Source organism: Sceloporus undulatus, chromosome 7 (genome assembly GCF_019175285.1).
Source record: "Sceloporus undulatus isolate JIND9_A2432 ecotype Alabama chromosome 7, SceUnd_v1.1, whole genome shotgun sequence".
Lineage (NCBI taxonomy): Eukaryota > Metazoa > Chordata > Lepidosauria > Squamata > Phrynosomatidae > Sceloporus > Sceloporus undulatus.
This window is the reverse complement of record NC_056528.1, coordinates 28,547,989-28,563,770: the sequence shown is the minus strand read 5'-3', so window position 1 is coordinate 28,563,770 and position 15,782 is coordinate 28,547,989. Positions and strand designations below refer to the sequence as shown.

The following is a 15,782-nucleotide window of genomic DNA, read 5'->3' as shown; positions in this document are numbered from 1 at the left end:
TTTGTCTCCCATCCCATCTGAACCTGACATCAGAGAGCTCACGATTTCTTATCATGGCCTCCCGCATGCTTTCCAAGAAAGGAGTTAGGTACCACTTTATCATCATCTCGAATGTTGGAGATGTCAGATAACGGATGATAGGGCAATTGTGCAACGTGGTTACTAACATTCTTGCCCGGTGTATAAAAGGCGCAAGGGGACAGAGCAAGTAAAAGCCCAATCTGATTTTGGATGCCCAAGAGGAAGAGTGGAAATGGAGCGTGGAGTCATCTTGGCTGTTTTCGCTCTCCTGTCTGCCCAGCTCAGCTTGGCTGGTGAGTACAAACTTTGTTTAATCTCAGCATGCATCACTTCGAAAGCGACTATAGAGAAAATCCAGCCACTTGGACTGTGCATGGTTTGGTATCCATGATCATAGTTATGAATGTGTAACCTCGAGTTAGGCTTGCCTTCCCAATGCATGCATTTTCAATAGGTCTAGGGATTGTGGAAGCCCCTCGGTCTTGCAAATCTTGTCTCCAAGTGCATCTGAAGAAAGAGACTGAAGTCTACAAAAGCTCCTGCTGCCAACCTCTTTCTTTCAGTTAATTTCAAATGGTGCGATGAGATCTCTTAACATACACTATGAGCAAAGGGGTCTCTTCCTTGAAGATCGGGGCGCTTCAGGGTGAGATTTCCACTCCTTTTGTGGCCTTCCAATGTCACCAAATGTGGCCCATTCTTGCCAGATGAGTCCTACATTTCAACCTTCTGACCATGATGAATTCCAAAATGTCCTTTATGTAGAGCAGTCATCCCCAAACTAGACTTTCTAGCTTCCTAGATTTTCCTTGGTTTTCTGGTGCCTTGTCCTCCTTTGGGGTTAGGACATCTGATCACCCTGTTTCTGAGCCTCCTCTAGTTGCCGATCCCATCATACATCTAGGTTGAGAAAAGGACATCAACACCATGAGGCTGAGGGTTGCAACTGCCTCAGGTGGCATTGTTGAGAGTTGGCAGCAAGAGTATTGGGGGTTCAGCTGTCCTGTGGACCCCCAAATTACCCCAGTGACTAGGGGTCTCCATGTCAGTGGGGCTGCAAATCCGCTCTGGGTTTTAGCCAAACTTAGAAGGATCTCACCACATTCCTAAACGTCTCCAGAAACATCATTCTACAGATCTCCGTAAAAGTTCTGGCCGAAACCTGGAGCAGGTTTGCCAACACATTTGCCTTCATTGGCCACTGCTGGCAGAACAAGATGGGTGCCATCTTGGTTTTAGCAACAGTATATTGAGCTGGACCTTTTGGTTAACAAACCAGATTCAGAATACAACAACAACACTTTCCAGAGACCCAGCAAGTTCAGATTCACAACATATAAGATAAATGAGGGACACAAGGAACCAGATTCAAAATATACTCAGGTTCAGGAAGAGTCTACTTCAAAGAGTAAGTCCTGGGAGTAAACTACAATGGGGAAAATAATTATTTTTGCTGCATGCAAGGAAAAGGTATGACCCACCCAGCTAGTCCAACCCACAGCCATGCAGGAATACAAATCTAAAGCAGTCACAAGAAGTGGCCACCAAACTTCTGTTTAAATACTTCCACCAGCCTCTTAGGTAGTCTTTTCCCTGATCAAATAGGTCTTACAGAAATAGATATCCCATCCCTGATTGCAGCTGCCTATTGCCTGATTAGAGAAGTCTACCATCTACTGACTGTGAATGGTACTGCAAGACGGAAACAGAATCGTAGAATCATAGCTTTCCAAGGACTCTGAGGGCCATCTATTCAAACCCTCTACCATGCATGAATTGACAGCTAAATTCCTTGCCTTGCAGGCACTATGCGCCACCGGATTGTTGGTGGGCATGAAGCCAGGCCCCACTCGCGGCCGTACGCAGCGGCTCTGAAGAGAAATGGTCGGTTTGGCTGCGGGGGGTTCCTCATCGCCCCCCGCTGGGTGATGACTGCTGCCCACTGTAAAGGGTGAGTCATTCTTATGGGCCAAGGCAAGGGGCGACTCTTGGAAGGAGGGGACTATGATCCATACAATGCAAGTGGAGTATAAAGTTTCAAAGCATACTTGCATAGGCTTCAGGATACTGGGGAGTGAAAATGGAGGTACCTAGCTGCCACCTCAAACTCTCCTGCACTCCTTCTCCTCCTCTTCCTTCTTCTTCCCCTTCTTTCTTGTTCTTTTTTCCCTTTCTCTTCTCTTTCTCCCTGTTCTTTTCTTTTCCCTTCCCTTCTTCTTAGTTTTCCTCTTTTCTCCTTCTCCTTTACCTGCTTGTTTTTCTTTTCTCCTTCCCCTTGATCTTCTTCTTTTCTTCTTCACCTTCTTATTGTACTGCTTATATTCTCCTTTACTTTCTTTTCATTCTTCTTCTTTTCTCCTCCTCCTTTTGCATTCATTTACCATCCATCTCCTTCTCTTTGTTCTTCTTTTCGCCTTATTTTACTTTCATCTTCTCTTCCTTCTTCTTTTGTCCTCCTCCTCCTCCTCCTCCTCCTTCTCCTCCTCCTCCTCCTCCTTCTCCTCCTCCTCCTCCATCATTTCTCCTGCTCTTTCAGCTTCTCCTCCTTGTTCTTCTTTTTTACTCCTTCATCTTCTTCTTTTACTCTTCTTTTCTCCTCCTCTCTTCCAGTTATAAAACTTTGAGAGAGAGTCGTAAAAGTGTCATGCCAAGCTGAAATAATCCGTTTGGCAAAAATGATGCTTTTACAAATGCTCCCCATGCTTTTACAACCTGAAGAGAATGAGAGTCATGCAGAGGAAGGGGGGAAAACACACATGTCTTTTCATTTATAATGCCATAAGGCTCAAAGTGAGGTCTGCTGTTAGCAGTGGGCGGAAGTGGCAAATTGCAGGTCTAGATTATAGCAAATTGCCAAAATTTGGAGCCCTGTTCATCGGTTTGGACAAGCGAACCACAAAGAGTGGTCCATCACTGTTTCTTTTCTCCTTTAAAGGGACATCTCAGTCATTCTGGGGGCTCATGATCTGAATGCCATTGAAGATACCACTCAAGTGTTGGGCGTGGAAAAGTACTACCAGCACCCAGGTTACAAACGCGGTGGGATTCCATTCCATGACATTCTTCTGCTCAAGGTAAGAGGAAAGACCATCAAATGGGACTTCTCTCTCCACACCCAGTAAACCACCCCCATAAAGATATTTCATGCTGACAACCATCTGCTAAAGATGGGTTTTGCTCCCCACTTTGACAATACACTGCTTCAGAGGGTGGTGGAATCTCTGTCTTTGGAGGCTTTTAAAGAGAGAATGGATGGAGGTGCTTGGGTTGTGTCTTCCTGCAAGGCAGAATGGGATTGGATTGGATAGCTCTTGGGGTCTCTTCCAACTCTAGGATTCTATAGTCTCATTTACTTTCATGAAACCTTTCCTATTCTTTCATTGGAGTCCATTGATTTGTGTCATAATCTCCGAAGCAGCGGAAAGCAAGCTTTTTCCTTCATTCCCCTGACAGCGCTTCGGATGTTTTAAAACAGCTATTGTGTTACCTCTCAGTCATTTTATTCTCCAGGCTAATCTCCCCCCTCCCCCCAAAAAGACCCTTCACTGCTGCAAAAAGGACATGAAAATGTGAACCATCTTCCCCTCCTTGTGGCAGGGAGTTCCACAGTGTAGAAACAGCCACTGAGAAGGCCCTGTCTCAGGTTTCCACCACATGTCCCTATGAAGACCAAGGGAAAGGTCTCTCCTTTAGGGCCTTCATATAATCTAGACCGAACTCATATAGGTATTTCTTGAAATCTGAAGTCTTCTCCACTCCGCTTCCTTTCTTACAGCTCGAGCGCGAGGCCCAGCTCAACAAGAATGTCCAAATCATCCCTCTGCCAAAGACAGACAATGACCTGCCCAAGGACACACGCTGCTTTGTGGCCGGATGGGGTCGCATCGATGCACGATACACAACCTCTTCTAAGCTTTTTGAGACCAATGTCACCATCCCCGGACGCAGGAAGTGCCTCCAGTTCCTCCCAGAACTTACCGATGAGATGCTGTGCGCTGGCAGCCGCTCCGTGATCTCTGATGTCAGCAATGTGAGTGTTGCCATCTTGGGTCTATTTCTGGAGCTTTCAGACTTTCTGTGGCCAGCAGACCCTTTCTCCTTTCTTCCTTCCCTTCTTAAGTGTTTGTTGGCTCTGCAAAGGGGGATGCAGGATCAGGCCTCATGTGGATCTCTCTCTCTCTCTCTCTCTCACACACACACACAGAGAGAGAGAGAGAGAGAGAGAATCTCCAGCCTCAGAGGCCTCCTGGAAAAAAAATAATTTCCTAAGCATGATTGCAGATTCCTCTTTCCTGGTTAGGAAAGTCTGCCACCACATGACTCAAGATGGTATTTCAGGCTGAAGACTGATTTTGAATCATAGAATCATAAAATTGGAAGGGTTCTCAAGGGCTATCAAGTCGAACCCTCTGTCATGCAGGGGGGGAAAAACAGCTAAAGCACACCTGAAAGATCCCTCTCCAGCGTCTCTTTAAAGACCTACAATGAAAAGGGTAAGATCAATTTTTTCCCCCTGCATGACAGAGGGTTGAAGTTGATGGCCCTTGAGAACCATTCCAATTTTATGATTCTATGATTCTAAATTGTGCTGGTCTGTGGCTGTAATAAAGATGAGCTGAACTGAACTGAACTATGATTATCAGTCTTCAGCCTGCAATACCATCCTAAGTCATGAGGTGGCAGTCTTCCCTAACCAGGGAAGAGGAAGCTGCAATAACACTTTGGAAATTCATGGTTTGAAGTTACAGGAGGATAGATTTCCATTGAACACAAGAAGGAACTTCTTGAGGGTAAAAATGGTGCAGCAATGGTACCAATGACCTAGAGAGGTGGTGGGGCTTCTTTCACTGGATGGTTTCACAAAAAGGCTGGGGATGCTCTAGCTGGAGTTCCTGCATTGAGCAGGGGGTTAGATTGGATAGTCTCTGGGGTGCCTTCCGACTAGGATTCAGTGTTCTTTGATTCTACAACAGCCATAGAGAACACCAGGGTGGAAAATGGTCCTCACTCTCTCTGAAAATGCCAACCTTAGCTAAAATAGGCCCATTGAACCAATGGGATTTACCCATGCGTTGACTCACCGTTCAACCATTCAGTGGAGTGGATAGTTTTACTTTACTTGGGACTAACCAGCAGAATTGTGAAAATTTGTCTTTTTCATCTTATTAGATCTGGACCATAAACCCTAACCCATTGGGACACAATACTAGTGTACAGTACTAGCAACTGTGGGATGCAGTGCGTATATTTGCAGAATGCTAAAAGCATATTGGATTTTCTGTTTGCACAGGGAGTGGGAAAAGATGGCCGATGCAGTCAGAAAAGGGGAAGCTGCAAAGAGAATATCATCATCATCATCATCATCCAGACACCTCTCCTTAATAAAACATTATTTGAGCTAGATTGGCTGCCCACTATGAGCCTTGGCTAGAAACAATGGCTACACCAACGTTGCACATACTCAGCTATGTATTGGAGGCGCTAAGAAGCCCTCCTAATAAATTGTAAAAGCATGTATCATGGTACTGGGAAGGTTGTCTTGATGTGCACTGGGTTCTCCCGATGGGGATCGCAATTCCCTCGCTGGTGTCGTGATAAGTATTTAGCTCTATCGATGCGCAGCCAACAAAAATGTCCAACCACTTCTATAGAGCAACTTACCTGTGTAAAACTTTGAGAGAATTCCAGCCGATAATATTTCATATCATTTTTCTCCTCCCTCCTTCGTGTTCAGGGCGATTCCGGAAGTGCGATGGTGTGCAACGGAGTGGCGCATGGAATCGTCTCCTACGGTTTCCAGATCCCTCCATCGGTTTACACCCGCGTCGCAGCCTACCTTCCATGGATCAAAGAGATAATGGGGTGAAGGAGCGACCATTAGGCACATGAATTTCATAAGCATTTGCGACGCACATGAAATAAACCAACCCTTGCAATTTTATGTTGTGTCTTCATTCTGGAGTTGTCCTCTTTTTTCTCCTACCACAAACACTGACCTTACCTGTCTCTGTCCCAGAGATGTTATGCTGCCTGAGACCTAAACCAAACTGGTGGCACCAATCTCCCCTTTCAGCCCTGGCAATGGGAAAGCGGCAAGCAAGTTTGGGTTAGGTATTGCAGGCTGGGACTGCCACAGATCTTTCTCCTTGTTACCCCAAAGTCTAGCCTCCCTCCACACACACTCTTTCCAATATCAATTTGATATTAAAAGGATATTTTAGGTATGTAGCAGAGAGGACCATGCAAGTGTTGGAAAAAAGCCACGATAAGAAGATTCGACCGGCTCAGCATGGAGGAAAGCTCAAAGCACATAGCCAAGATAGATCAATTAAGACTGGCATCCACATAATCCCTTCATTGATAGGAGTGATGGTGGGTGATAGATCTTGTGCTTACAACTGAACAGAAATCTAAGTACAGTCAGCCCTCCACATCTGTGGCTTTGACTTTTGCAGCTCTGATTGTTTGTGGATTTGATCAATACATGATCTGTAGGAATCTCTAGATCCTCCAGTGCAATTCTGCCAGAACTTGACCATAGAGTTACACTGGAGATTCTGAGACAAAACACCTCTCTAGGCATTTGTAGGTCCTCCAGCATGATTCTGTAGGTCCTCCAGGTGTCTTCCTTCCTCCACGAACTCAGCCAGTTTTATGTCACAACTGTTCAAAATAGGATTAGGACATTTTGAAAAGGGATCTGCTCTTAGCACACCTCTCAGGTTGATGTAGTCTGAGCAGCCTTGGGGGGGGGGGGGGGTCCCTAGATATTGAAGGACCGAGAATCACATCACTGCCCCAACCAATGGACTCTGAGAGATGGTGGAGGAAGCCAAGCTGTGCTGTGCTTGAGACTGCAAGGCAGAAATGGAGAACTCGTTTGGCACCAGCTCCCACCATCCCCAGACAATGATCAGAGACAATGGGAAGTTAAACTAGATAAGGTTAAAAAGAAAAAGGCAGCATGGTGCAGTGGTTTGAGTGTTGGACTAGAACTCCAGGAGACCAGGGTTACCAATCCCCACCATGGGGTACCCATCCGAGATAATACAATGGGGTCAGCACTATGGAGCATTCTTATGAGATAATACAGTAGGTTCAGCAGCTCTGAAAGCTCCTATGAAGTAGCCTAGTGGGTTCAGCCCCATGGAGAACGTCTCTGAGGTACTCCAATGGTTTCAAGCCCATGGAGAAGCCCTCTGAGATAATACAATATGTCCAGTGCCATGGAGAACCCCTGTGAAATAAGCCAATGGGTTCAGCACCATGGAGAACCTCTCAGATAACCTAAGAACCCCACTGAGATAACACAATAGGGTCAGCACCATGGAGAATTACTCTGAGATAACACAATGGAGTCAGTACCATGGACAACTCCTCTGAGATGATACAATAGGTTCAGAACCATGGGGAACCCCTCAGAGATAACCCAATGGGTTCAACGTCATAGAGAACCTCTTTGAGATAACCATTCAGCATTATGGGGAGCCCCTTGGAAATAATACAATAGGGTCAGCACCATAGAGAGCTAGCCTGGCACAATCCAATCAGTTCAGCCCCATGGAGACCACCATTTTTTTAAGGTTTTCAAACAAAGGTTGGATGGCCATCTATTGGGAGTGCTTTTATTGTATGTCCCTGCCTGGCAGGGGTTGGACTGGATGAACTCTGGGGTCCCTTTCAACTTTATGTTTCTATGATTTAAAGTATGCAATGGATTCACTGCCCCAATAAAATGGAAGCCGCTAGCCCCTGATGGTCTCCCATTGACTTCCATGGCTCAGTGAGGAACCTCCAAGTGCCAGCCTATCACTTTAACTATTATCCTGCTCTAGTTTAATCAATCCAGTACACATTTCCTCTTCTCCAATCCATCTTTTAATCTAAACCCCAATCTTTGTATCTGCTTCTGAACCAACAGGATGACACTGACCGTTAGGATTCCAGACAGATAGCACCAGTTAAAAAGTCATGCAATCTTTGATCTGTGAGTTTCCAAAGTTTATCGGGCGTGTGTGTCTCAACTTTGTTATCTTTGTCATGCAGCTGCAACAGACATCTGCTCACCCTTTAGCCATTAAAACTGGCAATCTGATGACCCAGGCTATCAGAATATAGTACTGTAGAATTACGGACCCTGGGGAGAGCTTTGTGATCATCTAGCATGACCCCAGTTCAATGTGAAGCCACCTTGTTCTCCAGACCAGAAAAATCCACCAACCGGAACCTGCTACACACATCTGTGCATGCACAGACACACAGAGATCCTTTAAGAAACCCAGAAGATCATCCGCATATATGACTGCAGCAGCGAGACTATTATATGCACAGAAATGAAAGACTAAAGCTATTCTGGCATAAGATGGTTGTGGCAATGGTCCTGTGACTGTTCATCTCCAAATGCAGAAAGGTTTTGTGGAGTTCTTCTTCCAATTATGGGCTGCCTGTGCTACATTTTATTTCCGTTCTACCTTTTGAATGGTTTGATATTATTATAAATTATGGGTATAGTAACATGATAGTTCAGATCACTTAAAAAAACAACAACACACACACAACACACATTTGTATTACCAGGTTTTAAATGGTGACTTTGTCATAAGCAACCTAGGGTCCCCTGTTCGAAAAAAGGTAACCACCCAATTATATTTATTTAGCTAATTAAATATAAAATGCAACCATGGCCCTCTGTTAAGAGTTGCTTATGCATCTCGCCTGTCATAGATTTAGTTGGGGGTAATGTATATTGGAAAGACTCAGCATGGTTTCAGTGTCAGACTATGACTCTGGAGACCAGGGTTCAAATCCCTGTTCAGCCATAAAAAACCCACTGGGTGACCTTAGACAAGTCACACTCTCTCAGCCTCAAGAGGGAGGCAAAGGCAAAAACCCCTCTGAACAAATCTTGCCAAAAAAAACCCCATGATACAGGTGCCTTAGGGTCGCCGAAAGCTGGAAATGACTTGAAGGTATGTAGTGGGGTTTTTTTTTACGGAGAGGGGTTGTCAAACACATTCATTTGTGCAAAAATAAGAGGCGGGAGGACATTTAGTTTGAGAATACTCAAAGTCCATTTCACTGAGAAATAATCCAGGAGGCATGGCTGGGAACATGAAAGGAATGAAGTTGCTTTGCTTTGGTAAGGAATGAGAAATTAATTCCCGAACGATTCCAAATTTTGTGTGATTTAAGCTTTCCTAATGCTTGTTGTTTAGGTCTGACAGTGAATATCTCTGGTACAAACTTTCAGTTACTGAATAAAGGTTTTCTGTTTTTAAACAGAAGCTGGATGGCCATCTCTCGAGAGGGCTTTGGTTATGTCTTCTTGCATAGAAGAATAGGGTTGGATGATCCCATTCCAACTTCCTAGTTTTTTGTGGGTTTTTCAGGCTAGAAGGCCATGTTCCAGAAGCGTTTTTTCCCCTGACGTTTCACCAGCAGCTGTGGCTGGCATCATAGCCCCAAAAACAATGGGTGCCAGCCATGAAAGCCTTTGGCTTCACATTGGACTTTCCACCTCTTTGTTGCGTTCAAGTTGTGCCCGACTTACGGTGACCCTAAGAGTGAATCATGGGGTTTTCTTGGCAAGATTTGTTCAGAAGAGGCTTGCCATTGCTTTCCCCTGAGGCTGAGAGTGTGTGACTTGCAGTGGGTTTCGTGACCAAACTGGGACTCAAACCCTGGTCTCCAGAGCCATAGTCAAAACATTCAAACCATTGCACCACGCTGGCTCTCCTTCCCTCTCCATGACTCTATGATTTTCCTCACTGAAGCCTGCATTTCTGAACTTCTGAACACCACTTTTGACACTTTCTCAGACCACATGCATTAACCAAGCGGTCCCTTGAGCCAAATCTATTTCTCTCATGCTCCACAGCAAATCTTTCCTGGTAGCTGTTGTTCGGTGACTCCAACCGCTCCTTCCCATTGCCCAACAGACCCTTGCTTTCTCATCAGATTGCTGTTCGGAGAAGGTGGCGTCCCCTTGTCTTACAGGAAAGATGAGACCCAGTTAAGATCTGCTGAGATCAGATCTTCACAATGCACACACACACACACACACACACACACACACACACACACACAACACAAAGTTCAGACTTTCCAGTTCCCCAGGGAGGGGTCTTCCAGTGGAAGATGGGCTATAAAAGCCACATGGCCATGCGACCGAACAACCTAGAGCTGCCCTCCCGCAACATCCGAACATCAACATGAGGACTCTCCACCAAGTTCTTCTTCTTCTGATGGTCTCCTTCGCCTCGCCTCTTCCTTGTAAGTTGTGCGTCTTTTGCAACTTTACACTAATTTCCTTCTCAGAGGAGTAATTTTCGCCATTTGTCTTCCCCAAACTGTGTAGCCCTTTGTAGTTTTGGGGACTGTCCGGTGCAAACATTGCTTGTGTTTTTCCTCCCCTAGAATAAACCACCTTTCCAGCACAAAATAATACATTTCTGTGCAGCAAATAATATTTTTCAGGCAGAAAACTTCATTTGCTGTGGCAGCAAATGTTTCTTTTTCCCCCCTGCACAAAATTCATGAGCAAACTTTGCCCCCTCAAGAGTTCTTTATAGAAACCAATCCTTTGGAAATAACCATTACAAAGTGACAAAAATGATCTCACTGTCATGTTCTGTCTGGAGTAAGACGAAGAAGGAAAACAGGAGAGCCAAAATGACAGGACATAGTTGGAGCTGGGAGGCCCAAGGGAGCACAGTGGTTTGAGTAGGACTCTGGGGACCAAGGTTCGAATCCTGACTTGGCCATTAAAACCCACTGGGTGACCCTGGACAAGTCACACTCTCTCAGATGCAGGGAAAGGCCATGGCAAACCTCCTTGGAACAAATCTTGCCATGAAAACCTCAGGATAGGTTTGGTTTTTATCCCACCTATGTTCCAACTCACTGCTAGAATGCAGTCCCAGAGACCCTTCTCAGATTTGAATTTGGATCATAGATGATGGTAAAGAAGGTTCTCCAAAGTACCTCAGTTGGCCACGAATGCTCCTTCAGTTGTAAGCCACACAACCAAAGTTTTTCCTACTTTCCTTCCCACTCCAATGCCCTTCCGTACTAGGATTGCCATAAGTCAGAAATGACCTCAAGGCACACAACACCAAGTTTTAGCAGGAGAAGGTTGGTAGTCCTGCCATGGCACTGGCATAGACAAAAAACTGGTATATCCTAGGGAAGCAGTTGCAGGTGAAAAGGAAGAGGAGGTATTGCACTCACTTGCCAATTTTTGGCAGTAAAATTGTTGGAGAAAAGAATCAAGGTAGATGCAAAATCTGTTTCACAGCCTCTCATCCTTAATCTGTTGGTGTCCTCTCCAAATGGAACATGGATTGATAATGCCAGCTTTGGACTGCCAATATTTACTTCCTTGTAATCATTAGCCTGGAGAAGAGAAGGTTAAGAAGTGATATGATAGCCCTGTTTAAATATTTGAAGGGATGTCATACTGAGGACGGAACAAGCTTGTTTTCTGCTGCTCCAGAGAATAGGACCCAGAGCAATGGATGCAAGCTCCAGGAAAAGAGATTCCAGCTCAGCATTAGGAGGAACTTCCTGACAGTGAGGGCTGTTCGACAGAGGACTCCACGGTGTAGTGGAGTCTGCTTCCTTAGAGTTCTTCAAACAGAGACTGGATGGCCATCTGTCGGGGATGCTTTGATTGTGATTTCCTGCATGGCAGGGGGTTGGACTGGATGGCCCTTGAGGTCTCTTCCAACTCTACAATTCTACGAGTCTATGATTTGGATTGGAAGGAGAGAATCAGAGTCCTCATCTGAAAAGGAAGCGGAAGGGAAGAGCAGGGACCCTTGTGTTGTGTGCCTTTAAGTCATTCCTGATTTAGGGTTGGAAATATCTTGAAGGCCCTCAACAACAAAGCTCTTGTACCACCAAGTCATCTTCACCTACTTGTTAAAGTTCTGTTTAATACATTATTCTTGTAATATACGCACAAACATGCCTCTGGGAATGGTATAGCACTGGAGTCGTTGTGCTGACGTACCATTTCTGTGGTGGGACCAGTAGTCCAAGGATGATGGTAACCAGGGCACCATAGCGATGGGACAATTGGAGGTCTTCCCAATAACCCAGTCCCAGCACCCTTCTTGCAGCCGTCTGACGGTGTTTGCAATACTTGTAGATCCCTTGCGGAGTCAGATAATTGGAGGCCATGAAGCCAAGCCCCATTCCCGACCGTACATCGCAGCCTTGAAAATTGGAGATGCTTTTGGTTGTGGCGGATTTCTAGTGGCCCCCCAATGGGTCATGACTGCAGCTCATTGTATGGAGTAAGTATCCCCATTTCATCCCCAGCTTGGCTGGTTTTCTTCTCTCTGTTTGCAGTGGGTGATGATCCCCTCTGGATTAGCCTGAACTTTACAAAGAAGCTCTCCAAGAGGCTGAACTTGATTCCCGCCCAATAGATTCAGCACATTGGATGGATGGATGGAGACAGAGAGAGAGAGAGAGATGATGGATGGATAGATAGATAGATAGATAGATAGATATGATGGATGGGTGGATGAGTGGATGGATGGATGGATAACAAATTTAAAACAGTACAAGTTTAAAACAATACAAAAGCATTAAAATATAGATATGAAGTTTAAAAAAAAGTTAAAAACATTAAAAATGTTACACATTAAATCTATTAAAATGTATTGACAACTATATACAAACCTTGACATGTGAATTGCAGAATCTAAAAGCCAAGCCTAATAGTAATACTCTAGTAGTAACAATAATAATACTACTACTACTACTAGAACTGCTAATGTATTTTGCCATGCCAACCCTGAAATGCAAGCCCCCAAGAACTGAGAGACATCCCTCATCCTTGTGAACTTGCCTGCTGTCCTTCAGAACGTGAAATGCCTTGAGGCCGTGTTGCTACTTATGGGTTTCGTAACAGGCTTTAAACTCTGCCCCATTCTCTCTTTCCAGTGATATTACTGTCGTTTTGGGGGCTCATGACCTGGATGTCCCTGAGGAGTCCCAGCAAGTGATTGGGGTCCAGTCTTACCATATGCACCCAGAGTATAGCCATGACACGCTTTCCAATGACATACTTCTGCTGAAGGTAAGTTGTAATATAGCACATCTGAACTGGCATTAATGTAAGGTCTCAGGCGGTGGATGTCAGAAGATGGCAACAAAATTTGGGTGGAGAGAGAGAGCTGTATGCTACACACATCCTGACAGATACCAACTAGACCATCTTGCTCTCTTCAGGTTTGTTGGAAGGGTTGGTACAAGTTGAGGCTCTCTTATCCAAAACGCTTGGGACCAGAAGTGTTTGGGATTTGGGAATACCTATACATTTGGCCCTCTATATTCGCTGGGTCTAGGGATGCAGGATCCTCCTGAAAAACCACAAATACAAACCCACTTTTTAAAAAAATCTGAGCCGACACCTCTCAAGGAATCTCTAGGTCCTCCAGCACAACTCTATGGTCAACATCTGCCAGAAGGTGACCATATTTTCATGCTGGTTGGCCTACAGATTCCTAGAGAAGGGTTCTTTCTAGGAACCTCAAGGTCCTCCAGTGCAAAGTATGGTGAAAACTGGCTAATAGAGTCATACTGAAGGACCTAGAGAGAACATATTAATCCAATCTGCAAATAATCCAACCTGCAAAAGTCAAAGCTGCAAATGGGGAATGTTTGGCCTCTTCTTTGTGTGGCTACAAACTGAGACTCTGAATTTCAGGCATCTCCTTTTATGGCTCCAGATTAATTCCCTGAATGTTTGGCCTCTTCTTTGTGTGGGTCCAAGATGAAACCCTGAATTGCTGGCTTCTTCTTTCATGGCTCCACTGTTTGGCCTCTCCTTGGTTTGGGTCCAAACTGTAACCCTGAGTTGTTGGCATCACCTTTGTGCAAGTCCAAATTTAGACCATGAATTGTTGGCTTCTCCCTTCATAGCTCTAGATTGGATCCCTGAATGTTTGGCTTCTCCTTTTTTGGGGGTCCAAACTGAGACCTTGAATCATTGGCTTCTCCCTTCATGGCTCCAAAGTGGCCTCCTGAATGTTTGGCTTCTCCTTTGTGTGGGTCCAAACTGAGACCCTGAATAGTCAGCTTCTCCTTTCATAGGTCTGGATTGGACCCCTGAATATTTCGCTTCTCCTTTGTGGGCTCTGGCTCCCTGTCTGTCTTCATCTCTTTTGGCTCCAGATTGAATGAGGCTGTTAAGACGATCATCTAGTCTTTGAACTCATGTTCCTTGCTGCAGTGGGGAGAACATTAAACGCTTTGCCATTTCCTCTCCCTTTTCACAGCTGGATTTCAAGCCAATCCTGAACAAATACGTCCAAATCGTCCCTTTGCCAAAGTCTCGGAGCGATCTCCCTGCCGGCACCCTTTGCAACATAGCCGGCTGGGGCCTGATCGATGAAAGCAAAGCCACCCCAAGACTCTTCGAGACCAACGTCACCATCTACAATCGCAGGAAATGCAGGATGGTCTACACTTGGTTGGACGATGGGATGATCTGCGCAGGAAGCCATAAGCAGCTTCTGGATACAAGCCAGGTAAGCTGGCAATGGAGAACCAGTGCGTGGTTTGGGAAACTTCAAAAAATTGGACGTTGCTTTGCAAATTTTAGAGTTTGGTCAAACTTTGGATTTAGAGCAACAGAGGACCCTTGGGTAAGGAGCACGATTTTCATTCCATCCCACAAAGCATGAGTCCACAAGGGTCAACACAACAGCCCATATGGTTAAATGTATGAAATGTATTAAGTATTAAAATATCGTAAAAATTTGGAGTGGAGCAGAGGGACCATCTAGGGCAGTGGTTCCCAAACTTTGGCCCTTCAGATGATTTGGACTTCAGTTCCCACATTCCTGATTGTTGGCCAAGTTAGCTGGGGCTTCTGGGAGTGGAAGTCCAAAATACCTGGAAAACCAAAGTTAGGGAATCGCTGGTCTTACTATTATGGGGACCATTTTCACCATGATTTGGGAAGGTGATGGGCTTTTTTAGATGCAATGGAAGCCATTTTGCGCAACAAGAAGAGGCTGGAACTGTCCTGTTCGCTCCTGGTTGTACCTCTTCTGGGCTTACAATAGTCCAGGGTTTGGGGGGGGGTGATAAGATATGACAAAAAAGCCCCCCCCCAACCCCTGGAGGACATTTAGGGGCAGAAAGGTTTAGAATAAAATTCAAAATTTGGTCCCAGAGTCCTTCAGGGCTGCAAAGCATCACTACAAGACTGTCCAAGGATGTGCTATATCTCCCGTCTCCATAGCCCTCTGTTTTTTTCCCCCACTGCAGGGGGACTCTGGAGGTCCGATGGTGTGCAACGGTGTGGTTCATGGAATTGTCTCCTTCGGCTACAATGCCCCGCCGGGTGTTTATTCTCGCATCGCGCATTACCTCCCTTGGATCCAGAAGGTCATGGAGTCGAATCTGTGAGAAGCAGCAGCTCTTGGGCCATTTTGTCACACTCTCCAGCCTGCTGTGTGTTCAAGTTTCCAATACACCAGGCCCTCTGCAACCTCTCCTTTTCCACAGAGCCTGCGTTTTAAAGAAACCAAGCAACTGGGAGAATGTTAGATCACAGTTAAGTTACCTGTCTCTCAAATGTCTCCCGATTCTGTTCCCTCCTTGGCAAATCCCTCTTTCCTTCACTTGCTTCCCTTTCCCTCACCTGCTTCTTCCTCCTAGAGCTTGGATATAACACACTAGAAATAAAAGTGTTTTGCTACAAATAACAAGTTGTGGTCACTGCTGCCTTTCCCTGTTGC

The 15,782-nt window shown here is 45.4% G+C and overlaps 2 protein-coding genes across 2 annotated transcripts in view; both read left to right on the top strand.

Moving 5' to 3' along the window:
- LOC121936805 (mast cell protease 1-like) overlaps positions 1–5,968 on the top strand; it is a 10,083-nt gene extending 4,115 nt beyond the window's left edge. The window contains exons 2-6 of the mRNA XM_042479423.1: positions 34–314; positions 1,825–1,972; positions 2,957–3,095; positions 3,797–4,051; positions 5,756–5,968. Of these exons, the coding sequence (XP_042335357.1) occupies positions 254–314; positions 1,825–1,972; positions 2,957–3,095; positions 3,797–4,051; positions 5,756–5,887 (735 nt within the window). The 5' untranslated portion in view covers positions 34–253 and the 3' untranslated portion in view covers positions 5,888–5,968. The remainder of the gene's footprint in view (positions 1–33; positions 315–1,824; positions 1,973–2,956; positions 3,096–3,796; positions 4,052–5,755) is intronic.
- Positions 5,969–10,160: 4,192 nt separating this feature from the next.
- Positions 10,161–15,749, top strand: LOC121936732 (mast cell protease 1A-like). Its single transcript, XM_042479266.1, has 5 exons — positions 10,161–10,293; positions 12,173–12,320; positions 12,976–13,111; positions 14,313–14,564; positions 15,310–15,749. Exons 1-5 carry the CDS (start codon positions 10,233–10,235, stop codon positions 15,448–15,450), a joined length of 738 nt encoding a protein of 245 aa, XP_042335200.1. The 5' UTR covers positions 10,161–10,232; the 3' UTR covers positions 15,451–15,749.
- The last annotated feature ends 33 nt before the right edge of the window (positions 15,750–15,782 follow it).